Raw genomic sequence first — 23,149 nt, forward strand, 5'->3', positions numbered from 1 at the left:
TTCCAAAGCATAATACGACGATATGAAAAAAAGACATTTTCAAAAAAAAGAAAGAATTGATAACAAAAAGTTTTTTTTCTGTTATTCAATAGCAATTTTGTTATTGAACTAATAGTTAAATGTACTACTTTATTATAAAATTCTTTAAAAGTTGTGGTTAAAATAGTTTTTTCTCTAGCTTTAATATTACTCCATGATATTTAAAACTTGTTATTGAACATTTCTTTTTTATTAGATGTTTGCTTTTTGTTTTCTCTTTTAACTTCGTGGGAACACCGTGGATAAACATTGGTTGGTGGGCGTGGCGGATTTATTTTAGGCATTTTAGATAGTCTCAATTAATTTATATTTTAATAAGCCTTTTAATCATTTAAGTACTTTAAGAAGCCTAGCCTAACCTATAAGGTAGTAAGGTTTTTGTCTGTATCTTTCGAAAAATACTGAACCAATTGAGTTTTCCATTGTAGAGAAGGTTTACACTGATCAGAGGATAGTTTTAGCCTATTTTACTATCCATCTCTACCTCTTCTAATACAGAGCTACTAGATGCTAGAGGCGCAACCGTTAGCTTGTGAGTCCGTTAAAATTCTTTCTTAAATTAATTTATTTTGTATAAGAAGACTTACAGAGTATCTTTTTAACTTTTTTTGCAGTATAATGTTTAATTATAGCCTTTTCATGCCTAGTATTGTACCCAATTAAACCAATTTTAATGCCTTTCTTTTGGCAAGAGGGATTTAAAATTTAAATATTATGCAATATTTTTTAGAATTAAATTAGTTCAATCTAAGGACAAAGGAAAGGGCAATATTGATCCTACCTCCAATATTTTACTTGGATTTTCATATTTGAACGCTTGAAAATATTTAGCTTTTAACACACTGCATTGAGTTGCTACTCATTTAATATCATAGCAAAAAAAGTCTGATTTGTAAAGTCTTTTAGAAGTAATCAACAGATTTTTAAATCTTGTGACTAACTAAAACTCTGATAATTGGGTAGATTTTCAGGGAAAAAGGGGTAGGACAATCAACAATTTGTCATTTTCTTCCCTGCAATTATGCACTGTTTATCTTGCCTTCGTTATTTGGAGGAAGAAAGGTTTATAGATTTATTTTACAGCCATTATCCTCTTCCTCCCTTCCTGGTAGATTTCTAAACCTTAATTAAGCCAATATATTATCTATTTTAATCAGAACTCTCTAAACCCCAAATGACATTATTAAATGCATACAAACTTGTTTTTTTTTATACAAGCTTTGCCGTTTGGCCTGCAAATTGGTCACCAAGATTTTGTTCCCAGTTTTAAACAGCATGTTTTAAAATTTTGCATATTTGGCTACCATTAAAAGAAGTTTTTTTTGCATTTGTTTAAATTTTTAAATGGCGTTAATTTTAGTAGAATTAATATGATGATGATTTGTCTGTCTTAAGTACTTTTAATCAATAATATTGATAATGTTTATGATGTTTAATTCTTAAAAATGATTGTTAGCGATTCTAAAATAGCACTTTCGATGGTAAAAGTATTATAAACATCCGTGTAAACTGGATTCATGTTTTCTTACATTTGAATTCTTGCCTTAGTTAGGTAAATTATATAGTATTTGTATATGTATAGTTATACTCATACATTACCTGGCGAACAATAAATTTTTATTTTATTTGTGTTCACTATGGGTTTTTGATGTATAATGATGACAAACCATCATTAGAAGCAAGTTCCTGCTATAAAGACGTCTAGATATCAATATTAGGACCCCCTAACGCCTTAACAGGACTTTTTTTATTATTATCTAACCCATTAAATTTTAACATAGTATTAATCCAAACAACTACCTGGATCTCAATGTTAAGGAGTTTTTTCGCCTGCCAGTATATAGCTTTCTGCTCTTTTATAGCGACTTAATATTCCCGACGTTATTAGTTGATTGTCAAAGACCCAATTTAAAGTCGGCACAGGGTCCTTGGAAAAGGGATATACAGTTATTTAACCCATTCCACTACTAGTGTTTTACTCTAATCCAAACCCTGACATGACAGGTGTCCTAATTTAATTCAAATTTTTTAAAGTAAATGATTTTTTGCCTGGCAATACATGAAAGTAACAAGTAATAACATGGTTTGGTCCTGGTAACACCTGAAATTATCGTATGAAAATTGAAATTGTATGATTGCTACCTATGGTATGCAAAAAGAGAATAATGCAACTAGAATATTTAGTTCATAGAGAAATATTTTAGAGGAAAATTAAGGATACTGTTTTGTAAAAGCTAATAAGGCCTGATATTTATCTCGAAATTAGAGACAACATTTGATCTCTAACTATGACAACATTCTTATATACTAATATTTATACCTATTTATACTCTTATGTTGATTTAAAAGCTGTTCAAATGTTTAACTTAGAAAGTAACGATGATTTTAAAATAGGTTTAGTAAAGTTAAAAATAAATATGAAAAATACTGCATAGGCAAAAAGTTATGTTAACTAACTTTTACTTTGATATTAAATAGTATTAGTCTTATTCAATTACTCCATGAAATAAAAGCATTCTTTTAAAGTGATCTGAAAAACAAAGCCCCCTAATTTCCATTTGAAGGCAAGAAGAAAAGTGCATTTTAAATGAAATTATTTGGATGCAAAGTGGCTACACCAAGGAATACAGGGACAAGACAATTGACAATAATTTTATCTTCTCCAATGTGAGAAATTATAGTTTTTAAACTTGTTAATTTTTAAGGGAAGATTAGGTAAGATTATAATGCCATTGCCCTCACCCTTCCTTAGATACTCAAGCAGATATAAATGTATCTCCAAATAAAAAGAAATAAGGATCTTGCTAACCGCTGAACCCATATGGTTCTCATTTACAGTGAAGCTTATTATAGGTCCTGATATGGTTTTAGGCTATTTTTTAGATAAGTCTTGGTATGGTTTTAGGCTAATTTCCTGGCCTTCCAAATCCCTTCGAATATAGAGAGACTTAGATGCTAGGGGCGCAGCTGCTAGTATATAATAATAAAGTGCTTAAAACATCAATCTGGACGTTTAAATTTCTATGACATATAGGTTTCATAAGTTACCATTAGTGAGACACAGATTTAGACAGATAGTTAGTTAGATGATAGACAGATAGATAGACATAGATAGAGATATATTTAGTGGAAAAGGGTATATTTTACAGCATTATTTTTTTTATACAATTAGTGGCTTCGCCCCTAGCCTCTAGAGTATTCACTTGAATATGTGGGATGAGGGTGGCCCATTATCCAAGAAAAGCGCTTAACACTATGGTATGATCATTAGGAATATTCTCTGAAAAGCTAATCCAAACATCGACATTATAGAAAGATACTGGTCTCACGGAGAGAGAGAGAAAGAGCTGTAGACAGTTAGAGACTAGCAGACTTAGAAGAAGTTTAAAATAGAAAAAAAATAAAGCTGGAAAAAAAAGATAGAAACAAAGTTTTTGTCATATTTAAGAGAGAAAAAAAATAGAAATATAAAGCAGAGAGAGAGAGAAAGAGAGAGAGAGAGAGAGAGAGAGAGAGAGAGAGAGAGAGAGAGAGAGAGAGAGAGAGAGAGAGAGAGAGAGAGAGAGAGAGAGAGAGAGAGAGAGAGAGAGAGAGAGAGAGGGAGAGAGAGGGAGGGAGAGAGAGAGAGAGAGAGAGAGAGAGAGTGTATATTTGCATAATTTTATGTACATATTCCTAGAATCCATACATTCTCAAACTTTCACCCAACATGCACTGTGGGGTTAAGGGAGAATTATAAAAAAAAGTTTCTATAATTTGTATTTTTTTGCTTTAAATACTATGATGACCTGATTATTTTATAGTTTAAAATTGCATTGATAAATATTATCATCTATAAATTTACGGTTTTTTGGCATTAAAACCGTGATTAATTTTTTTAAAGCAGAAAAAGCTAAACATAATTTGTCTTAAAATCTTATAAAGCTCAAAAAAACTGTTTTATAAATAATTTTTGAAACCCTCAAAATTTATACGCTTAAAATATGGATTAACTTTTAATGAATTTCCGTCTTTTTATTGTGATTCCACTGTGTCTTACACACACACACACACTTAACATAAGCCGCACATAAAGTATCCCTAACTAACCAAACCAACTAACTCCACAAAATAAATATACAACTTAACATATCACTTAGCACACAAATTTGACACTGAATAACCAACCCAGGTTCTACGAAATACCAGAAAAAAAGGTCGTTTTACCAGAAAAGTGGTAAAGCTGGTCAACCTGGTAAAATATACCAGTTTCGTGGTAAATTTTACCAGCAAAAATTTTAGCCAAAAAATTAGTCAAATTTTACCATTTTTTTTGTAAAATTTGACGAAACAAAAAAACCCGTTTTTTGTGTTTTAAATACAAAACAGCTCTTCATAATCAGTTGTAGTACTTTAAAATAATGACTTCTATACAATGAAGCCTAAATTTAAATTTTTTTTTTTTTTTTAATTTTACCACTTTTGGAAGTTTTACCAAAAATGTGGTCAATTTTACAACTCTATTTTTCAGGTTAAGTCCGAATTTTCGGACTTAGACAAAAAAACGCAATTTGGTCAATTTTTACCAAAAAGTTGGTAAAATTTGACAAGGTATTTTTTTAGGCTAAGTCCAGATTTTTGGACTTTGCCAAAAAAAATGAACTTGGTAAAATTTGACCAACTTTTTGGTAAAAATTGACAAGGTAAATTTTTAGGCTAAGTCCAAATTTTTGGACTCTGCCAAAAAAAAAAACTTTGTAAAATTTGACCAACTTTTTGGTAAAAATTGACAAGGTAAATTTTTAGGCTAAGTCCAGATTTTTGGACTTTGCCAAAAAAAAAACTTGGTAAAATTTGACCAACTTTTTGGTAAAAATTGACAAGGTAAATTTTTAGGCTAAGTCCAAATTTTTGGACTTTGCCAAAAAAAAAAACTTGGTAAAATTTGACCAACTTTTTGGTAAAAATTTTTACTTTTTATTGAATTTTTTCGCATAAAAGAAGCTAACTTTTTTTTAAAACCTTGAAAATTATTTCATCATTTCTTTTAAAACATCCTCCCGCATCGTCAAAAATATATCAAATTTAATATTTACTTATTTGAGCTAGCTTCATACGAATTAAAATTAAAAGAAAAAAAATCCAGGTCTGTGTGTTTACGCAGATGTGCCGTGTGCATTTGAATTTATCGATTTTTCATCTTTAATATAAATATAAGCTTTCGTATATTCCCCTGAATGTTTCTAAAAGAAAGACAGAGATTTCGAATTATAGAGTAATTTCGCTACAAAACTTATATTTTTAAGTTTTGAAATTTATGGCACCTCTGTGCACGCATGCGCACTATTGATAATTGCTTATGATTATTTGAATATAGAGTGCCAAAAATAATTATTAGTTTTGATTCAATTTAATCAAATATTTTGAATCAAGAAGTAAATTACTACTCAATTTTCTCTAAATATTTAAATTTGTAGAATTTACAATTTGTTTGGAAGATTTTTTTTAAGCAAGATGTTTAAAAATGTGGCAAAATTGTGGAACAACAATGTTTCATGATTTCTATATTTATGTTGTCTTTGCCAACCGGAAATACCACCGAGATGGGTTTTTAAAAGATGAATGCCACATTTTTTCGGCGTTTTTTAGACATTAATTGATTGAACGTTGACGATAGAATTTCAAACAGAGTATATAACATAAAAATACTGAATTTTAAATTATTTTTTTAGCAATTTTTCTAATGTCTAACACAGCTCTAAAAAGATGCATTAATTAATATGCAGCAAAAATGGATTGAAGATAATCTTTTTTTTTCTATGAAGGCCGTACCATCAAAAGCGAAATAATTAAATAAATCATTGTATACTCTTTTAGATTTCGCGAATGTCGCGCTTGTTATTCATAGCGTAAAAAATGTCGAAAAAAACGCGGCAATATCTTTTAAGAACCCGGCCGGAAATAGATTCTATATGGTTAACAACTATATATATATTTAAATATTTTTTTTTAATATTGAATGCACTATATTTTTTTATATTCTATCGAATATATATTTTATATGTCATTACAAAACGATATTACATTTAATATTAACATTAAAAAAAAAAACATCAATTTAAACTTTCGTAACCCTGTAATTAGGTATTGCCGTTAGAAGTACAGTTCACCACGGTCCACGCTTGGGCTAGCATCACTCACCAGCATGGCTCTGCCTAGGCTTATAATGAGAAAGGCCAGGGTATTATTATTACAGGTATTGTGTCTTTAAAGGGACTGTGAACGTAAATTTTTCTCATCTTAATATCAAATCTTAACATTATCTTATTCATAATATCTCACAGATAGAGCAAAACGCGCTTTTGTTTGCTTAAAAAACGGCTTTTTCCGACGATTTTTTGTTTGTTTCCTATATAAAGTGGCACCTCCGCCCCAACCCTTCCTTTGTTACCTACATTTTATTGTGTTTTAGTCAAAATTTATTATAGGTATTAAAACTGTGGCAGTTTACAGTGACAGCGACAGAAACTCTATGCATGTAGCCATGGCGGACGAACCTGTTAGAATTGGTCCAGCTGCCTCACAACAGAGCTATCTCAGGGGAGATACTATTTTAAAGGTATATTATACCAGAGAGAGGAGATACTGTTTATTAAACTAGTGCCAAAAGTTTTATAATTACGTTTACATTTTCGTTGGTTTACAACTTTCGACATCAGGACTTTAGTGAATTTTGATTGGTTAGCTCAATAGGTTGAGTGTTCGAACGTTTCAACCACTAATATTAATCCAAGGGGTAATTTTGTTAATCATCATTGAGGATTTACATCAATTTATCGACCATTGTTTTGTCTTATCCCTTTATATCTCTGACATTATACTGTTAGGTATTAGTTTTAGATGGACATTACAAGAATTGATTGATTAAAATAATCCTTAAATAAAAGTAACAGGATGTTTGTTTGTCTTCGTTTGTAGCGAAATATCTAGCGTACGTACACGTCTCTCCTCTACATTGAAGCTTATTGTATGTCTCGGAAAGGTTTTAATTTATACATGGATTTTTTATAGGCCTAAGAAAAATTACCCCAAAAATTTTATTTTTTAAAAACTTTGAAAAATTAAAATTCAAGGTAGTGGGTCGGCTCTTTCCCAGCCCCCCCCCCCCCCTCCCCACACCTTTCACATTGCAAAAAAATGGGTGTTGTTTTTTGCTTAATGGTGTGATTGATAATTTAAATTGAAACTTGGAAGAATCTACCTATTAAGATTTAGAATAACTCTTATATGCATCATCCTATTATATAAAGCAGTAAGACTTTTTTTCTAAATAACTACTGATCCGATTGGGTTCTCTATTTTAGGTAGGCATCACATAGGTCCTGAGTTGGTTTTATTCTATTTTCTGATCATATTTAAGCCTTAAGATGGATTTTTTACTTTTTCTATTGAAACTAAAATAAAAAAATGTTGGGATCTATTTCAACTCACCACTAACTCAAGTGCCCCTAGAGGCCTCTAGGGGCTTAGTTACTATTGACCATACACTGTATTATCTTAGGTTGCGGCGGAAACCGGCTCCGATGCTGTACATCCTGGCTATGGATTTCTCTCCGAGAATGTCGAGTTTGCTAATCTTTGCCAGGTAAATGCAGGGAGGGAGGGGACAATGGGCTGTTAACTACACGTGTCCCCAAACTTTTATAATAACGTATTCTTATTCGTTGGCTTAACAACTTTGGGGATTAAGTGATCTCTGATTGGTTGGTACATTAAGTTGAGTGTCCAAACGTATCAACCACAAAAGGTAATCTATGTAAGGGGTAATTTTGTGTATCATCAATGGGGTTGTACATGTACAGTACATCAATTTGTCGACCATTGTCTTATCCCTTAAGATTCTTGGGTAAATGGATATATTATTACCTGGATGTTACACCAGTTTTTCATGTACTCTAATAAAGCGGTACTCACAGCGGGCTAAAATAAAGATACACCCTTATTCCTCCCTTACAACACCCCCTTACCTCCTTCTGGGTAAACGAACTGACCAATATATGAAGTCCATGTTAGGAACCTAATTTCCATGATATGTCATTAATAATATCCACGTGTATTTTATATCCCTGGACAGGTAATATTTTCCATTTGACTGCAGGGAGGGAGTGGATATTAGACTGGAAGTTATACTGGTACCCAAAGTTTTATAAGCACGTTAGCTCACAACTTTAAATCTTGATTGGTTCATTCAAACTAGCAGTGTCTGAACTAATCTAAGGTGTTGTTTTGTTCAATATATTTGGGGATTTATATATGTATATTTCGTTCATTATCTTGTCCACGGTCATTAGTGTGAGGAATGGGGTTGACAACACACCCCTTAAAATTAAAATTATGTAGATTCCCCCCCCCCCCGTTTTTTAAAAACCTCTAAGATTACATCCCTTCCCGTAAAAACCCTGTGCACGCCACTGTACTGCTTACGTTTTTTTCTGGTTAATTTCAAGAATGTAATATTATATTAATAAGAATGATACCTACCTTTTAATTTAAATTTTTTTTTTTATCAGGAGAAAGGAGTTATATTTGTTGGTCCACCGTCCACTGCCATTAGAGATATGGGTATCAAGTCTACATCTAAGGTAAATGATAGAGTAGCTACTCAGGAACTTATTTTGGTTGATTTCAAGTAGAAAGAAATAACACTCTATACTATACCGGAGTAACAGGATGTCTGTTCATTTGTCCTCTACGATCTCAATCTTCTGGTCTTCCATAATTTTCAGGGAATGTTTATGCTGTTTTTTTGGCGGGGGGGGGGGGGGTATGACACCGCTTCCTGGAAAAATGACCTCGAAAATTTTCATTGGTAAAAACCCTCCAACCATCCTCTTTTAAGACGAAACACAAGTAGGCTCTAGGAAAAGCAACTGTGTATTTAAAAGAAGTCTGTCGTTACAATTTTTCTAATATTTAACCTGTTTTTTAGATGATCATGGAAGCCGCTAACGTACCTGTAATCCACGGTTACCACTGAGAGGACCAGAGCCTGGACACCTTGAAGGCGGAGGCAGACAAGATCGGGTTCCCTGTTATGATCAAGGTGGGAACAAGGACAAGTATGTCCACATGTACCGCAATAAAATAGTAAATAATATAAATATAAAACAGGATGTTTAATATGGACAATCTATAATACAAAGTAGAACGATGTCTGTCTGTCCGTCTGTCCGTCTGTCTGTCCGTCTGAAGCTTAAGATCTCAGTAACCGCTGAACCGATTGGGCTCTACTTTTCAGGGATTATACCTACTGGTCCTGTGATGGTTTTAAGCTATTTTCTTGGGGGGTGGGACACCCCCAACCCCCCCAAAAATGAAAAACACCCCCCCAAAAAAAATTTCTTTTTTCTTTTTAAAACTAAAATTTAAATAGTGGGGTCGACTACCCCCCCGCCCTCCCCCCCCAAAAAAAAAAATTCCCCCCCAAAAAAAAATTTTTTTTAACTTTTCTTTTAAATCTAAAATACGAAAAATTGGTTTGATTAAACCTCTTGGGGCAAAGCCCCTAGAGGCTAGGGGCGAAGCCGCTAGTGACATAATATATTTCAACTTCAAGGCTCGAATATAACATTATACCTTAGGTATAATTCTGGGAATCAATGTTAAAAAAAAAAGGAATATGTAAGTTATATAAATTATATATATGTATGTAAAGAAATGTAGTGTTATATTTTTCTACCATTGTGTAATGATATATAGTACAGTCAGACGGAGTGACGGCATACCTTATTGTAGAGTAGCTGCTAAATTTTATATTGTTTTTATTTTTCTACCTGTGGAAAACTGTTATTTGATATTGTCATAGGTTGTCCGCGGAGGGGGTGGCAAGGGTATGAGGATTGCCATGACCGCTGGCGAGTTTGAGGCCCAGCTGGAGTCTGCCAAGCGCGAGCCGATGAAGTCCTTCGGTGACGAAGTGATGCTCCTGGAGAAGTTTGTTGTTGACCCCAGACACGTAGAAGTTCAGGTCAGTTTTGTTCCAGGGGAAATTATCAGGAACGCATGGGCTTTTTATTTCACTAGTCCCCAAAGTGTTATAATAACGTTTCCTTATTCGTTTGCTTAACAACCTTTGAGACTTTTATTTAATTTTAATTGGTTGCTTCATTATGTTGATTGCTAAAACGTTTCTACCACTAATTGTAATCTTCAGAAGGGGCAATTTTGTGTATCATCATTGGGGATGTATATCAATTTATCGGCCATTGTCTTATCCCTTTATATCCCTGGGAAATTATACTTGATTAATGCCTATGGAGAGAGATGGTTGATTTAAAACGTAGTTAGACATTTGTATAAAGTTCCAAACATTCTTACTGCCTTGCTAAAATCTTCTAACAACCTATCTCTATTTAGGATGTACCCAAGCCTGGTTTTCACTGCCTACCCCAGCGGGCTGCCTTGCTAAAATCTGTGCTCAACTTCTTAAAAAAGGCTCCATACGCCACGTGAAGCATATAATCAGTAAAGCCGAGTACTATCCTGTTCTTGTTAGCCACGGATGTTGTTACTGATTATGTTTTCCAGGTAAGCTTTCCCTTTATTTTTTCTCGTTCTGCGTTTTCAAAGATGTTTAGTTAGATAAGTTTGTTGATTTTTTTGCCACGTGTCAAGATGCCTGTAGGAAATGAATGAGGGGGGAGAGGGGGAGTCGAACCTACACACTTTTATTTTTGCTTTCAAAAGAAAAAATTTAGGTGTGAGAGTAAGGGGGGGGGGGAAGTTCTGACACATTTGCGTAAACAGCGAGTATAGGCTTTATCTTTGGGACGGACGGACGGACAGACATCGTTCTACTTTGTATTATAGATTAGATATTTAGTAGGGAGGGATGGGACATTGGGCTGTAAATTACACTAGCCCCCAAAGTTTTCAAATAACATTTTCTTATTCTTTGGCCTAACAACCTTGGGTACTTTTATTGATTTTTTATTGGTTGGTTCATTAAGTTGAGTGTCCTAACATTTCAATCACTTATTGTAATCTACAGAAGGGGTAACGATGTGTATCATCATTAGAGATGAACATCAATTTATCAGCCATTGTCTTATCCCTTTATATCCCTGTAATTATCTAATTAACTAATGAGCAATTTTATTCCAGGTTGAATATCAGTGCAATACGAGGTCGAATGGGGCCGGTGCCCAGCAAATCCAGGAGGTTGCGCAACAGTTTTCGCGGCCAGAGCAGTAGAATCAAGAAAAATATGTTTAAGTTTTGTTTCAATCAATAAAGATAAAAATGAAAACAATTTTTTTTTATTTTTGCGATTTATACCTACAAGCGATGTTTTTCTATAATTAAGGTCGTTTTTTACCACTTTCTCGTGATTTTTACCACCCGTTTTTACCACAATTTTTGGTAAATTTTTACCATATTTACCCTATTTCTGGTAAAATTTTACCAATTTAGGGCAAAAATATTACCAGGTGTTGAACAGTTTTACCACTTTTTCGGTAAAATCTACCAGAAATTTGCGGTAAATTTTACCAAAAAAGTGGTAAAAATTGGTCAAAATCTGGTATAAATTTGCGTCCTAAAATGGTAATATTTTACCGGAAATCTGGTAAAATTTTACCGATAATTGTGGTAAAAATCGCTGGTAAAAAGCGTCACAGAGTACCACCAAAAGTGTTTTTACCACGGTTACGGTAAAATTTTACCACCTTTTAAATCGTATAGGCTGGTAAAATTTTACCATAAAAGTGGTAAAAACTAGGTTTTTTTATGGTATTAATTCCGTCCTGGGAAAGTTTACATTTGAAGAATATTACCTCTCTGATTTCTTGTATATATAAATGTCCTATTGAAATAACCTAAGTGACTTCAATGCATAGTAAAAAGTCATCGTAAATTGATGTTTTATATAGATTAAATTTTTGGCTTCAAGCTTTTAAGAAAATATGTAAAACTAGCGGGTACACCCCTTTAGGCCTCCAGAGGCGCTTTAAGGATAAGCTTTTCTAACGGTGATTTTTCTAGGGGATGGTGGAGGTACTCTCACCCAAAATAGTTATAAGCCTTCACTTGACCTGTCCAGTGGTTAGCGAGGTCTTAATCTACACACAAATAGACATTCTATTACTTTTATATAAGGAAAAAGCAAAGAATGTTATGATACTAAAATTAAAATGGTCTATATGGTTAAAAATTTATAGCAAAATGCAAAAATATTATTCTTTAGCAGTATTGTCTCTAAATCACAATATCTATATTACATTTTGAATATACCATGAAACAAAAAGTGCTGACTACGAATGAACGAACTTACGAGCATACCCAATTATAGAATAACTGCTCTAGTTAAGTACAAGTTATAGGAAATCTAACTTAAGGTATTGTAAGTTTTCTAGTAATTGTACTATGATAAAATCATTAAATTTTATTGGTAAACTATAAAAAAAGGTTGCTATTTTTAAAATAAGTTTAATATGACTAACTTTCAGAAAATCCAGGGAGGGAGGAGACTAGTCAAACTAGTCCCCAGAGTTTTATAATAACGTTTTTTTTATTCAGTAGCTTACCAACTTTCGATATTTTCATTTAATTTTTGTTGATTGGCTCATTAAGATGAGTTTCCAAACGTTTCGACCACTAATTGTAATCTTCAGAAGGGGGTAATTTTGTGTATCATCATTGAGGATTTACATCAATTTATCGGTCATTGTCTTATCCTATTTGATCCCTGATAATTAAAATACATTAGTAATAATGTTTAATGTCGACGTAATATAGCTCTGTCTATTATATGTCAGCCTTAGTCACGTTTATCTATTGCTATAAAGTCGACGCAAACCATCAAAATTGCATATTTCTTACAGGAATTTTCAATAACTTTTTTTGCAGTGTATACAATCTCTCTCTTGCCATTTTTTTATTGCCTGACCTTTTATCTAATAGCCTTCTATAATTGCCTGTATATATTGACTATTAAATTCAAATATTTCTTCAGGTTTACAATATAAATTTTCATGAATTGTAAATGCGAGGGTCACACATACATCTTTAACTTGTTATCACATTTCTTTTTATGGGAATATAAAGGGATAGTCCACTACATAGGTTTGTTTATAAAACCTTAATACTGTTTTCAGAAAAGGAGGGGACAGTGGGTTGTTTATTAAACCATTCCCCAAAGTTTTACTATAACGTTTTCTTAATCGTTGGCTTAACAACTGTGGGGACTTGTACCATATTTTGATTGGTTGGTTTTTAAGTTAAAAGTTCAAACTTTTCAATCAATAATTTTAATCTACAGAATTTTTTTTTTTTTGTCATCATTGCGGATGTACATTGTACATCAATTTATAGGTTATTGTGTTAAGATTTTTATAAAATAAAATACGTACAAGATAACAATTAAGTTTGTATTTTTTTAAAATAAATGAAGGTCCCATTATTTATTGTCTACTTTTTGTTTATTACAAATATAAATTTACGGCTGGTTGTTAATTGTAATGACCTAAACTGACTTTACACAGTAATATAAGGCATATCTGATTAACAAGAAAATTATTTCCAGCATGGCTTCGAAACCAATTGATATCCGCTGAATTAGAACCGGTTCTCAGCCACACTGAAAAATCATGTATAGTATCGTACTAATGTCCAGTTCTTACAAAGCTTTAAAAAACTGGTTTGAAATTGTATTTTCATTTAAAGTGACTGAGCTTATTAGATTCGAAAATAACCTAATGATAGAATTTTAAAACAGTAGAAAGAATTTTCTCGTATTCATTCGAATCCGGTGGATAGGAACCGGTTCTCATCCATACGAAAAAACTATGTCTAGCATCGTATTATATCCAGTTTTCTACGAATATAGAAATGTGCAATCATACGAAAAATCATACGAAAAAACTATGTCTAGCATCGTATTATATCCAGCTTTCTACGAATATAGAAATGTACAATAATAAGATTAAAACTAGTTTTTTTAGCCCCGAGGTGCCGGAGGCACCGGCTAAAAAAACTGGTTTTAATCTTATAATTGTACATTCTAAATCCACGGAAAGCCGTTTATAATACGATACGAGAAATAACTATTCTCGTATTCATTCGAATCCGGTGGATTAGAACCGGTTCTCATCCATACGAAAAAACTATGTCTAGCATCGTATTATATCCAGCTTTCTACGAATATAGAAATGTACAATGATAAGATTAAAACCAGTTTTTTTAGCCCGTGCCTTCGGTTTATAATACGATGAAAGAAATAACTTTTTTTTAAATGCAATATCCCAACTACCCCTGTCCCCAAGGTTGTAAAAAAACTTAATATAATAATAAAAATAATAAATATATAAACATCCACTTTGGACACTTACACACACACACACATACTTTAAATAAATTTAGTTTATCATCATAAACTTAATTGAGTGTAAATGATTTATATTTAAAAGTTAGAAGCGCCGCTATCTGGTAAGCACCTAGTGATTTAATTATGGCTTCTTTGTAGAACAAATAGCTACTAAATGATTAGGGTGTCTGTTGGTTTGTAACTCAAGTATATTGATTGATAATTAATTGATTATTAAAGTCCAAAACTGCTAATAATATTTTTTTTTTGGGGGGGGGGAGAATATTTTTTCTAGGGGGGGTTGGGTTAGGTGTAAACCTTCCCTAAACATGTGAGAAGCTTTAATGCAAAGGAAACCCATATTACCAATTCGGTCCAGAGGTAACCGAGATCTTAAACTGACACATAGACAGACAGACATCCTGTTACTTTAATATAAGTATTACTGCTGCGCTACATATGAATATATTTATTACATACAAATTTACAGCTAATCTTTGCTTTTGATCTTTAATTTTTGGTTTTATTATCAAATTAATGACAATTATTACAGAACTGCCAAAGTGTTAATTTAAACACAAATTAAATTTAAATTCAATAAGGATAACTATGTAGATTTATCCCTTTTTAACAGCAATTTATAATACATACTAGCGACTAAGCCCTTAACATCTAGGAGCTCTGAATTTTTAAAGGAAAGAAGGGTCAAAAATAGTCTAAAACATCCCCTAGGCTTTAATCTAAAAATAAAATAGCTGAAAACCATCACGGGTTCTATATGAAGATTCCTTAAAAAGGAGAACTCAATCAGTGCAGTAGTGGAATCTTAATCTTTATACAAACCTACCAATACCACTTTATTAAAGGATATTATTGGCTTCGCCTTTAGTTGAAAATTGATTAATTTTAAGAAGATTGTTATCGTATCCTCAGCTTATTAAGAAAATGAATAATTGAGATTAAAATAATATTTAGGAAAATATATCATTAACAAGCTCTGCCCTAGTTCCCCAGGGCAAAAATCATTTACATTCAAGTTAGAAAAATAATTAAATTTGTAGATGCTTAGCTAAATAATGAATATTATTAGTCTGTTCGTCTGTAAGACCGGCCGACTGTTTCCTTCATCTTAGAAAATTTAATTCTTTCAAATATTTTCCAGTGTGGCTTCGAAACCGATTAATACTAGTGGATTAGAACCGTTCCCTAAAAATCACGAATATGCAAATAAAAATCTTAAAATCAATGCCTACCAGTTTTTCATTTAAATATCCGCGGAAAGCTGTCTATAATACGATGCGATAAAAAACTATTCTTGTCATAACTTTTTTGCCATTTCCTAAACTTTAATTTGATAAACTTTGCAAAGCTAAAAGTGTGAGACTGCCTGTAGAAATTTTACATGATAAATAGTCTTTAAAATTCATTTACAAATAACATTTATCATTTATTTATAAAAATATGAATCTATCTATGGTATAAATTATAGTATATAAAATCATTTTTGACATATATATTTCACAATTTTATTTTTAACATTCAATAAAAAGAAAGTTTATAATAGTGATTTATCGCACCGTTTTATAAACATCTTTCCTCGGATATTGAAATGAAAAATTCTAATATTTAAAATAGTTTTGTTAGACCCAAGGGGCCGAAGGCCCAGGGATACACAGTTGGAATTTAATCAAAATTAAAGAGATTAAAATATAGACTGTCAAGTAAAAGTATCACGTTACTTAATTTGTATTAAAACTATAACATACCATACGGTTGCGTGCAGTAGAGGGGTGTAGGGGGGTTATATGCCCCCTTTAAGATTGAAACTGGGAAGTCTGTCTTTTCCTTTTTCACGTTCTTGTGGATTTACATCTTCCTGATAAATGACTGTGCACGCAACAGATACTAAAGTTTCGCTTTATAATTTCAATAATTTTTCAATTGTTAATTTATGTAATTTTTTCAGGAGCTGCGCCTGGATGGAAACAGCCTGTCCCGTGTACCTACAGAGTCCCTGGAGGGCCCAGAGGCTCTCAGAGACCTTCATCTACAGGATAATATGATCAGTAAGTTCTTTTATTTCATTTTTATCAATGTATCATAATTATCAGGCACAGTATATTAGGAAAATCTGAAGGGATAAGACAATGGCCGATAAATTGATGTACATCCTCAATGATAATACACAAAATTAAGATTAGTGGTTGAAACGTTTGGACACTCAACTGAATGAACCGACCAATCAAAGTTAAATAAAAGTCCCCAAAGTAGTTAAGCCAACGAATAAGAAAATGTTATCATAAAAATTTTGGGACTAGTGTAATAAACAGCCCAATGTCCCCTCCCTTCCTGATATTTTATACTATCGAGTATTTTGACCATACCGTCCTTATTTGTCAATTGATATTTGTTTATCGTCAGGGATAAGGGATTTGGAATCCGGGGGAAAGCTTTAACGATCGCCCATTAATTGTTAATTTAAAATTTTGTGTTGAGAACGATTAAAAGCTTTCGCATCATGGAAAGAACACGAAGTATTTGGTTTCGTCGTATTTTCAAAGTAGCTTTTGATAGGTTATTTTAGATTAGGTTTTGTAAATATTAATGATAGGGTTAGGAAAGGGCCCCGCAGGATTAGAGCCCTCCCCCCCCCCCCTTCCCGAGGCTATAAATTTGAGAAAAGCTACTGTGAAAATAAGACGAAACCCGTTACTTCGTTTTCTTTTATAATTTTACAACGTTGGTATACAAAGTTTTTTTTCTTGTGTCATTTCCCTGCTCTCTGTTCAAAGTTCTGTTAGAAAAAAAATATTTATATTGAAGCATTTATTTTTTTCTGATTATTGCCTCTCAGTTATGTTGATCGAATTCTAACAGTTCAAAATGCATTCAATATTTTTTATTGAAATATTATTTTATGAAACAATTTAAAATGTTTGTTTAAGTTACTGATATCAAATGAAATAATTTTAAAATATATTTATACATCTTAAGGGATTCATTTAGAGCTTAACAAAAAGATTAGAATTCTATTGATTTTCATACTATAAAAATGCTTAAATTTTATCCTGATGATTGAAATTCAAGACGAAATCGACACACGCCTGACATATATGCATGCATAAAACTTGAAAAGAAAAGTCTAAACTCATCCCAACATAATTTGTTAAAGTTTGAAAATCCGTGTCATCACTCTAGTACAATAAGAAAACAAAACAAAATAGGCACAATCCCTAGAATCGAGCCGTGGACCCCCACTCCCCTTCCCATTTATCATCCTATATTTCCTGATAGTGTATTGTTAAGCTACAATAACCAAAAAGGGGCTCTAATTTAGGAATAAGGTATAACCAACAATCGAAATAAATCTAAAACAATATTTGGGTGGCAAATGGAGAGGTCGTCAATTTTACGATGCCCCCCCAACGACAGCTGAAAACACGTATAGGTTTCGTGATTTTTTCAGAATTAATTTCATTGTTGTTACAAGATGGCTCTAATGAACCTTTCATAGATTAGGCTGACCTAAAATGATCTATTATTAATGATAACAAAATGAAGGGGGTGGATAAGTGTCTCACTGGCATCTAAAGGATATCCCTCAAATCAAGTATCATACTAAAATCAATTTCTTGCAAGCATATTCTATCCAGTTAAGATACCCTTATTTTTTCCCTACATATTCTTTAGTGTTACAATATATTATTTTGATTGTATGGGAAAAATGGTTCTAAAAACTAAAAAAAAATAAAACTGACGGTGTTATCAATATTCTATTCTTCTCGAAAATTTTCAGGAAAAGAAACTTAACCGTTCTTGGTTGATATAAGATGTTTAATGAATGTCTTTATCCTTGATTTCTTTTATTTTTGTATAGTGGTATTACAAATATGAATTTCTAGGTGGGACTATTTTAGCAGAATATTAATTTAGTAATTTTGTCTTTCATGGCGTTCAGGACTGGAAGGGATAACCAAATTACGGTTATTAATCTATAAAAAAATCTTCCGCAAATATTTGCCTGCTACCAAAGACATAAATTTATTTTTTAAATTATTTTGAGAACCAATAATGTATTATCTATTGTTATATTCATGAGTTGAGGATAATATGAAAATGACTATTCAAAAAAAAAAAAATTTTGATGCTTTTTTATTTTTCACATAGTATATCTATACAAACAATTTTGACATAGATACATGAAATTAATATCAGCTTGTTGTAAAAATGTATCGACTATGTTCCAACTTTGACATTTTGTGTGTTTGTTAACCAATCACGCGACAAGTTTAAGACAGTCGACAATCAAAGTAAAAACTGAAGAAACAGCTTATAATGACCAATGATAGACCTGTATACTTTTTACCAATAGTCATTTGAAATGAATATAGGCCTATCAGTGGTCATTTGTATTGTATGACGTCATTTTTATTATGCACAGCACAATAAGCTGCTTCAAACGGAAGAAGTAGCTTTGCTACTTAAATAAGCATTAAAAATTCTCGGTCTATTTCATTACATTAAAGCACTAATTTAAAAATATAATTTTTGCTTTAAAATGATTTGAGGTCAGGATAATATTGTGTACGCCTAGGCTTAAGGATAAAGCGGTAAATACTTTTTACTGATAAGTGGAACTTTCCCCCCTCCCCTTCAAAATTTTTATTTTCGGTATTATTCTTTTAGATTAGGTTAGGTTAAGTATGGGTAAAAAGATTCTCTGAGTGTTTTATATACCTCTCAGGGTCAAAATTATATAGGTGGGAGAAGGTGCTCTACTAATATATTGAGGATTCTACCTAAAAGCAATAAGAAACTTAACTTAAATTAGTTTTTGCTACCTTTTTATGAAGGGGAGGTGGAAGTTTTAATTTCAAACATATGCGCAAGAAATTAAATCATTAATTTCCAAGTTATTTCATTAAGACACATTCTTAATTAAGATTTGTATTTTATGTAAATTTTAACACTACCCCTCCCTTTTAATCCGATTTAATTATGATTACCTAAACATTTTTTCAGAGCAACATTAATCCATGGATCTAAAGGGATAAGACAATGGCCGATAAATTAACATACATCCCAAAAAATTACCACCACTCCTGTGGATTAAAATCAATGCTTGAAATGATTGGATATGCAAACAATCTTTCAATAAAAGTCCCCAAAGTTGTTCATAAGACAACGTTAAGATACAACTTTGAAGAGACTCTTTTAATATACACTATATACACTATACAGCCCAATGTCTCCCCTACCTACCTGACATTAATCCTAACACAAGAAATAATTTTAATTAGAAGTAACTTAATTGGTTTAGATTTAGTTGATTTTTCATCTAAAACTTTTAATGCTGGGCTTCTAATTAATATAATTGTTCTTGTTTATCACTAGATTTATTATCTACAAAAAGAAATCAATGGGAACAAAGCTTTTATTGACACATGTGATCAAATTGTGGGATGTCATACAAGGTAACAGGGATAGGATAATTGAAAATAAATTAATCTTTCCACCAACAATTTTGCCTTGGATAGATGTAAAATGTTGGGTAGAAGGAGGGTTGGGAGTTGAGTTTTGGATTAATTTTGCCTTCATTGATCCCTTCCTCCCTTATGATATAGAGATATGAAATTTTAATGTGAGATAATAATTATTTGAGACTGATTGCCAACATAATTTTCTTTTTATATTTTATTACACAGGGACAAGGGGATTGGCAAAATCTGAGTCTTGCAAGCAAGAAAAGTAGATAGAAAGAGAAGTAGCGGGTTTCGTCGTTTTATTTTTAAAGTATCGTGGCAATCATTACCTAACCTAAAATAAAATCTCAAAAGCTGCTGTGAAAATACTACGAAACCCGCTGCTTCGTTTTCTTTCCATGATCCGAAAAGTATGTTTATAAGTAGAGCAGCAAAATTGCCTACTGTACTTAACAAAATGATCCTCATATATTAGCATATTTTGTCAATAAATCACTCAAAAAGATCATCTATTTTAAGTATTTTATTTAAGCAATAAAAAAAGAAATATCAGTACTCTTTTTACATTTCTGTAAGTTTCTGTACATATGGAAGTAGATTAATGATGTAGTAGTTGCACTACAAATTCAGTCCCCTATCCTTTAATGTGCCCTATTCCTTTGCTCCTGGACAAGATAATATTTGAAAGCCACATTCCTATCCCTGCAACCATGAAATCCTACTTCTGGCGGGACAAATCTCTGGGCAAAATTGATTTGGAAAATGTTTTGGAAAGAAAAGACAATAATTTTTGCCGAATTAGGAAATCACATACTTTCTTAATATTTTCGGCAAATGTTTTACTTCATAAAAAATTTTGTTCTTCCTTTAATTGTTTTAATTTGAGTTTTAAAATAATCCCTTAAATTTCTATAATCTACCTAAAGAAAGAATTTTTTACATGTCAATTGAGAGGAACTATAAATTACTGTCCATGGTTCTATCTATGTTTCCATGTGGATATTAAGGATATAAGCGCTGGGCTAAATCTAAACCAATTGAAGCATGAAGAATTAAAATGATTTAATTTTGAATAGTTTTATAGCTATCTTCGTAGAAACAGATTTCAATGTCATTTTAAATTGAATTATAACATTTTTTCCGCTCCTAAATTCGACATTCCTCAAATATTTCAAAAATTTTATACAACTTCAATAAAATTTAAATTGCTTCTTTTAAAAAATCGACGAACTTAAATTTTTAAAATCTGCAAAACAATTTTACTTTTTAAAACTTTTGCCCTTTTGATAAGAACTTTAGTTAAACAAGAATGATATGATAACATATTAAAGAGTAGGTTCAAATTAGGTTAAAATGTTAATTAAGAATATAGATAAGTTGTAGTGTTTGGACCTAAGAATTAGGACGAGACACTTGTTGAACCACTAGGGCCAGCTCAAGCTCCACGTTCAAGCACATTATAGGCATTGTACGATGTCTTTTAGGACTTTGACGCTTCATTAATTATGTTATATACAAAAATAGACAGACTTTCTGGTATAAAAGCTTAAGTTTGCAGAATATTTAAAAACCAAAATATTCTAAAAATAACATGAAGACTAAAGTTTCTGCTGAAAAAAGTATAAGAATGAGTACTGATGGAGCTAGCGACTTGTAGAGTAGCTTTGCTGCAAAAGAACGTAGTTTAGGACAAAATGAAACCATTATGGTTTAAATGGTTTAAGCTCAGTGAACCTTGTACAGACAGATAATGGCTTCTAATAATATGTGGATAAATCAATTTTGCAATTAGCAAATATTGATTTAACTATAAATAAATGATAAAATGACAATTATGATTAACAAAATTACCTATTTTATAGAATAAAATTATTGGTTGAAAGGCTTTGAACATTCTTTATATGTACCACCTGATCAATATCAATAAAAGTCCCCAAAGTTTTTAAAACAAAGAATAAGAGAACATTGGGGACTTGATTTGCAGTCCAATGTCCCAGCTTATACCAATAACGAAATTAATTCGGGAAAAAATCACGAAACCTGTACGTAGTTTTCAGCTGTCGTTGTGGGCAAAACATCGTAAAATTGACGACCTCTACATTTGCCCCCCAAATATTATTTTATATTTATTTTACTTGTTGGTTATACCTTATACCTGCCAATGTCCTCTCTTGTTGAAAAAGCTTTGTTGATATTGGACTTATGTTGTATCCAACTATATAAAATCCATTGTTGGAGGGCAAAAATGATGGAAATGTGTCGCAATATTAAAACCAAAGCAAAGCAAAGATTTCTAATTAATCTGGATCAAATTTGTTCAGATCATTTTTTATTAAAACTTAATTTAATTATGAGTGCACAATAATTACAGAAACTCTAACTTTAATTAAATAATTATAAAAAGCATAGCTGCTTTGTAAGAAGGGTATGTCCTATGTTATTCTGACACGTTAGAATTGTCCTATCGATAATAAACTTTGCATTGTGATTTCTATAAATTTGGGTATGATTTTAGAAGCATAGAAACTTTATAATCGTTACCAGAAAGTCCGTACGTCCATTTAAAACATGTTGTTTTTAAACTTTTTAACAACATTTTATATGTGATATAATTATCCTAATCATCTGATGTTTGGAATACTGATTCCTATTACAACAAGTTACAATGTCATAAGCGGAGCATCTCATAGACAATGTAAGTATGTCCTTAAACAGTATCCTGTATTTAAACAGTTTTGCAACAAATTTACTTACAATTTTTATTAAAGCATTTACATATATTCTGCTTTTCCAGTTCTGACTACCTACATGTGTTAATGTTCGTTTGTCCTACCATTTCAGAGCTTTACTTTTAGGAATGTTGTTATATTCGTGGAGAAAAAAATAAATATTTTAGTGAAGCTTTGCTAGTAATGATGATAACATATAATTGTATCTATTTAATTATTGAGTTACATATACAAACAAAAATAAAACAATTTATTTTAAATTGACTTTTTAATGATGTTTAAGTATAATGATGAAACAACATTGAAATCTAGAAACTGATTTTTAATTGAATATTTAAACAAGTAATTCAGCTTTTTTTATTAACATTATTGTTGTTTTAATGATAGTTTTCATCATAGTAGGATATGTTAAAATACAAAATTATAGAAAGAAAATAAAGCTTTTTATAGTGCATATATAAAGGGGATAAATAAAAGACTTTAGCCGAAGTATCCCAAATAACGTAATAATAGAATAGTCCATTATTCTCATATGACATCCTTCGGGATTTTTGGGC

The 23,149-nt window shown here is 31.6% G+C and overlaps 2 protein-coding genes across 3 annotated transcripts in view; both read left to right on the forward strand.

Annotated features, from left to right (window-relative positions):
* The window catches only part of LOC145329668 (uncharacterized), a 131,264-nt gene that overhangs the window by 73,785 nt on the left and 34,330 nt on the right, over positions 1-23,149 (forward strand). Inside the window, exon 5 of the mRNA XM_080174016.1 lies at positions 16,347-16,446. Within this exon, the coding sequence (XP_080030142.1) occupies positions 16,347-16,446 (100 nt within the window). The remainder of the gene's footprint in view (positions 1-16,346; positions 16,447-23,149) is intronic.
* On the forward strand, positions 6,153-11,326 carry LOC145329670 (methylcrotonoyl-CoA carboxylase subunit alpha, mitochondrial-like). 2 transcript variants are annotated; one of them, XM_080174022.1, is made up of 6 exons: positions 6,153-6,274; positions 6,507-6,637; positions 7,580-7,663; positions 8,589-8,660; positions 9,008-9,121; positions 9,884-10,019. In XM_080174022.1, exons 2-5 carry the CDS (start codon positions 6,551-6,553, stop codon positions 9,053-9,055), a joined length of 291 nt encoding a protein of 96 aa, XP_080030148.1. In that variant the 5' UTR covers positions 6,153-6,274; positions 6,507-6,550; the 3' UTR covers positions 9,056-9,121; positions 9,884-10,019. The 2 variants fall into 2 exon arrangements, with proteins under 2 accessions (XP_080030148.1, XP_080030149.1); XM_080174023.1 differs by lacking the exons at positions 6,153-6,274; positions 6,507-6,637; positions 7,580-7,663 and adding exons at positions 10,435-10,605; positions 11,182-11,326 and having other exon boundaries at positions 8,626-8,660; positions 9,884-10,045.

Source organism: Acartia tonsa, chromosome 10 (assembly GCF_053477335.1).
Source record: "Acartia tonsa isolate MP-2025a chromosome 10, ASM5347733v1, whole genome shotgun sequence".
In the NCBI taxonomy this organism is placed as follows: Eukaryota; Metazoa; Arthropoda; class Copepoda; order Calanoida; family Acartiidae; genus Acartia; species Acartia tonsa.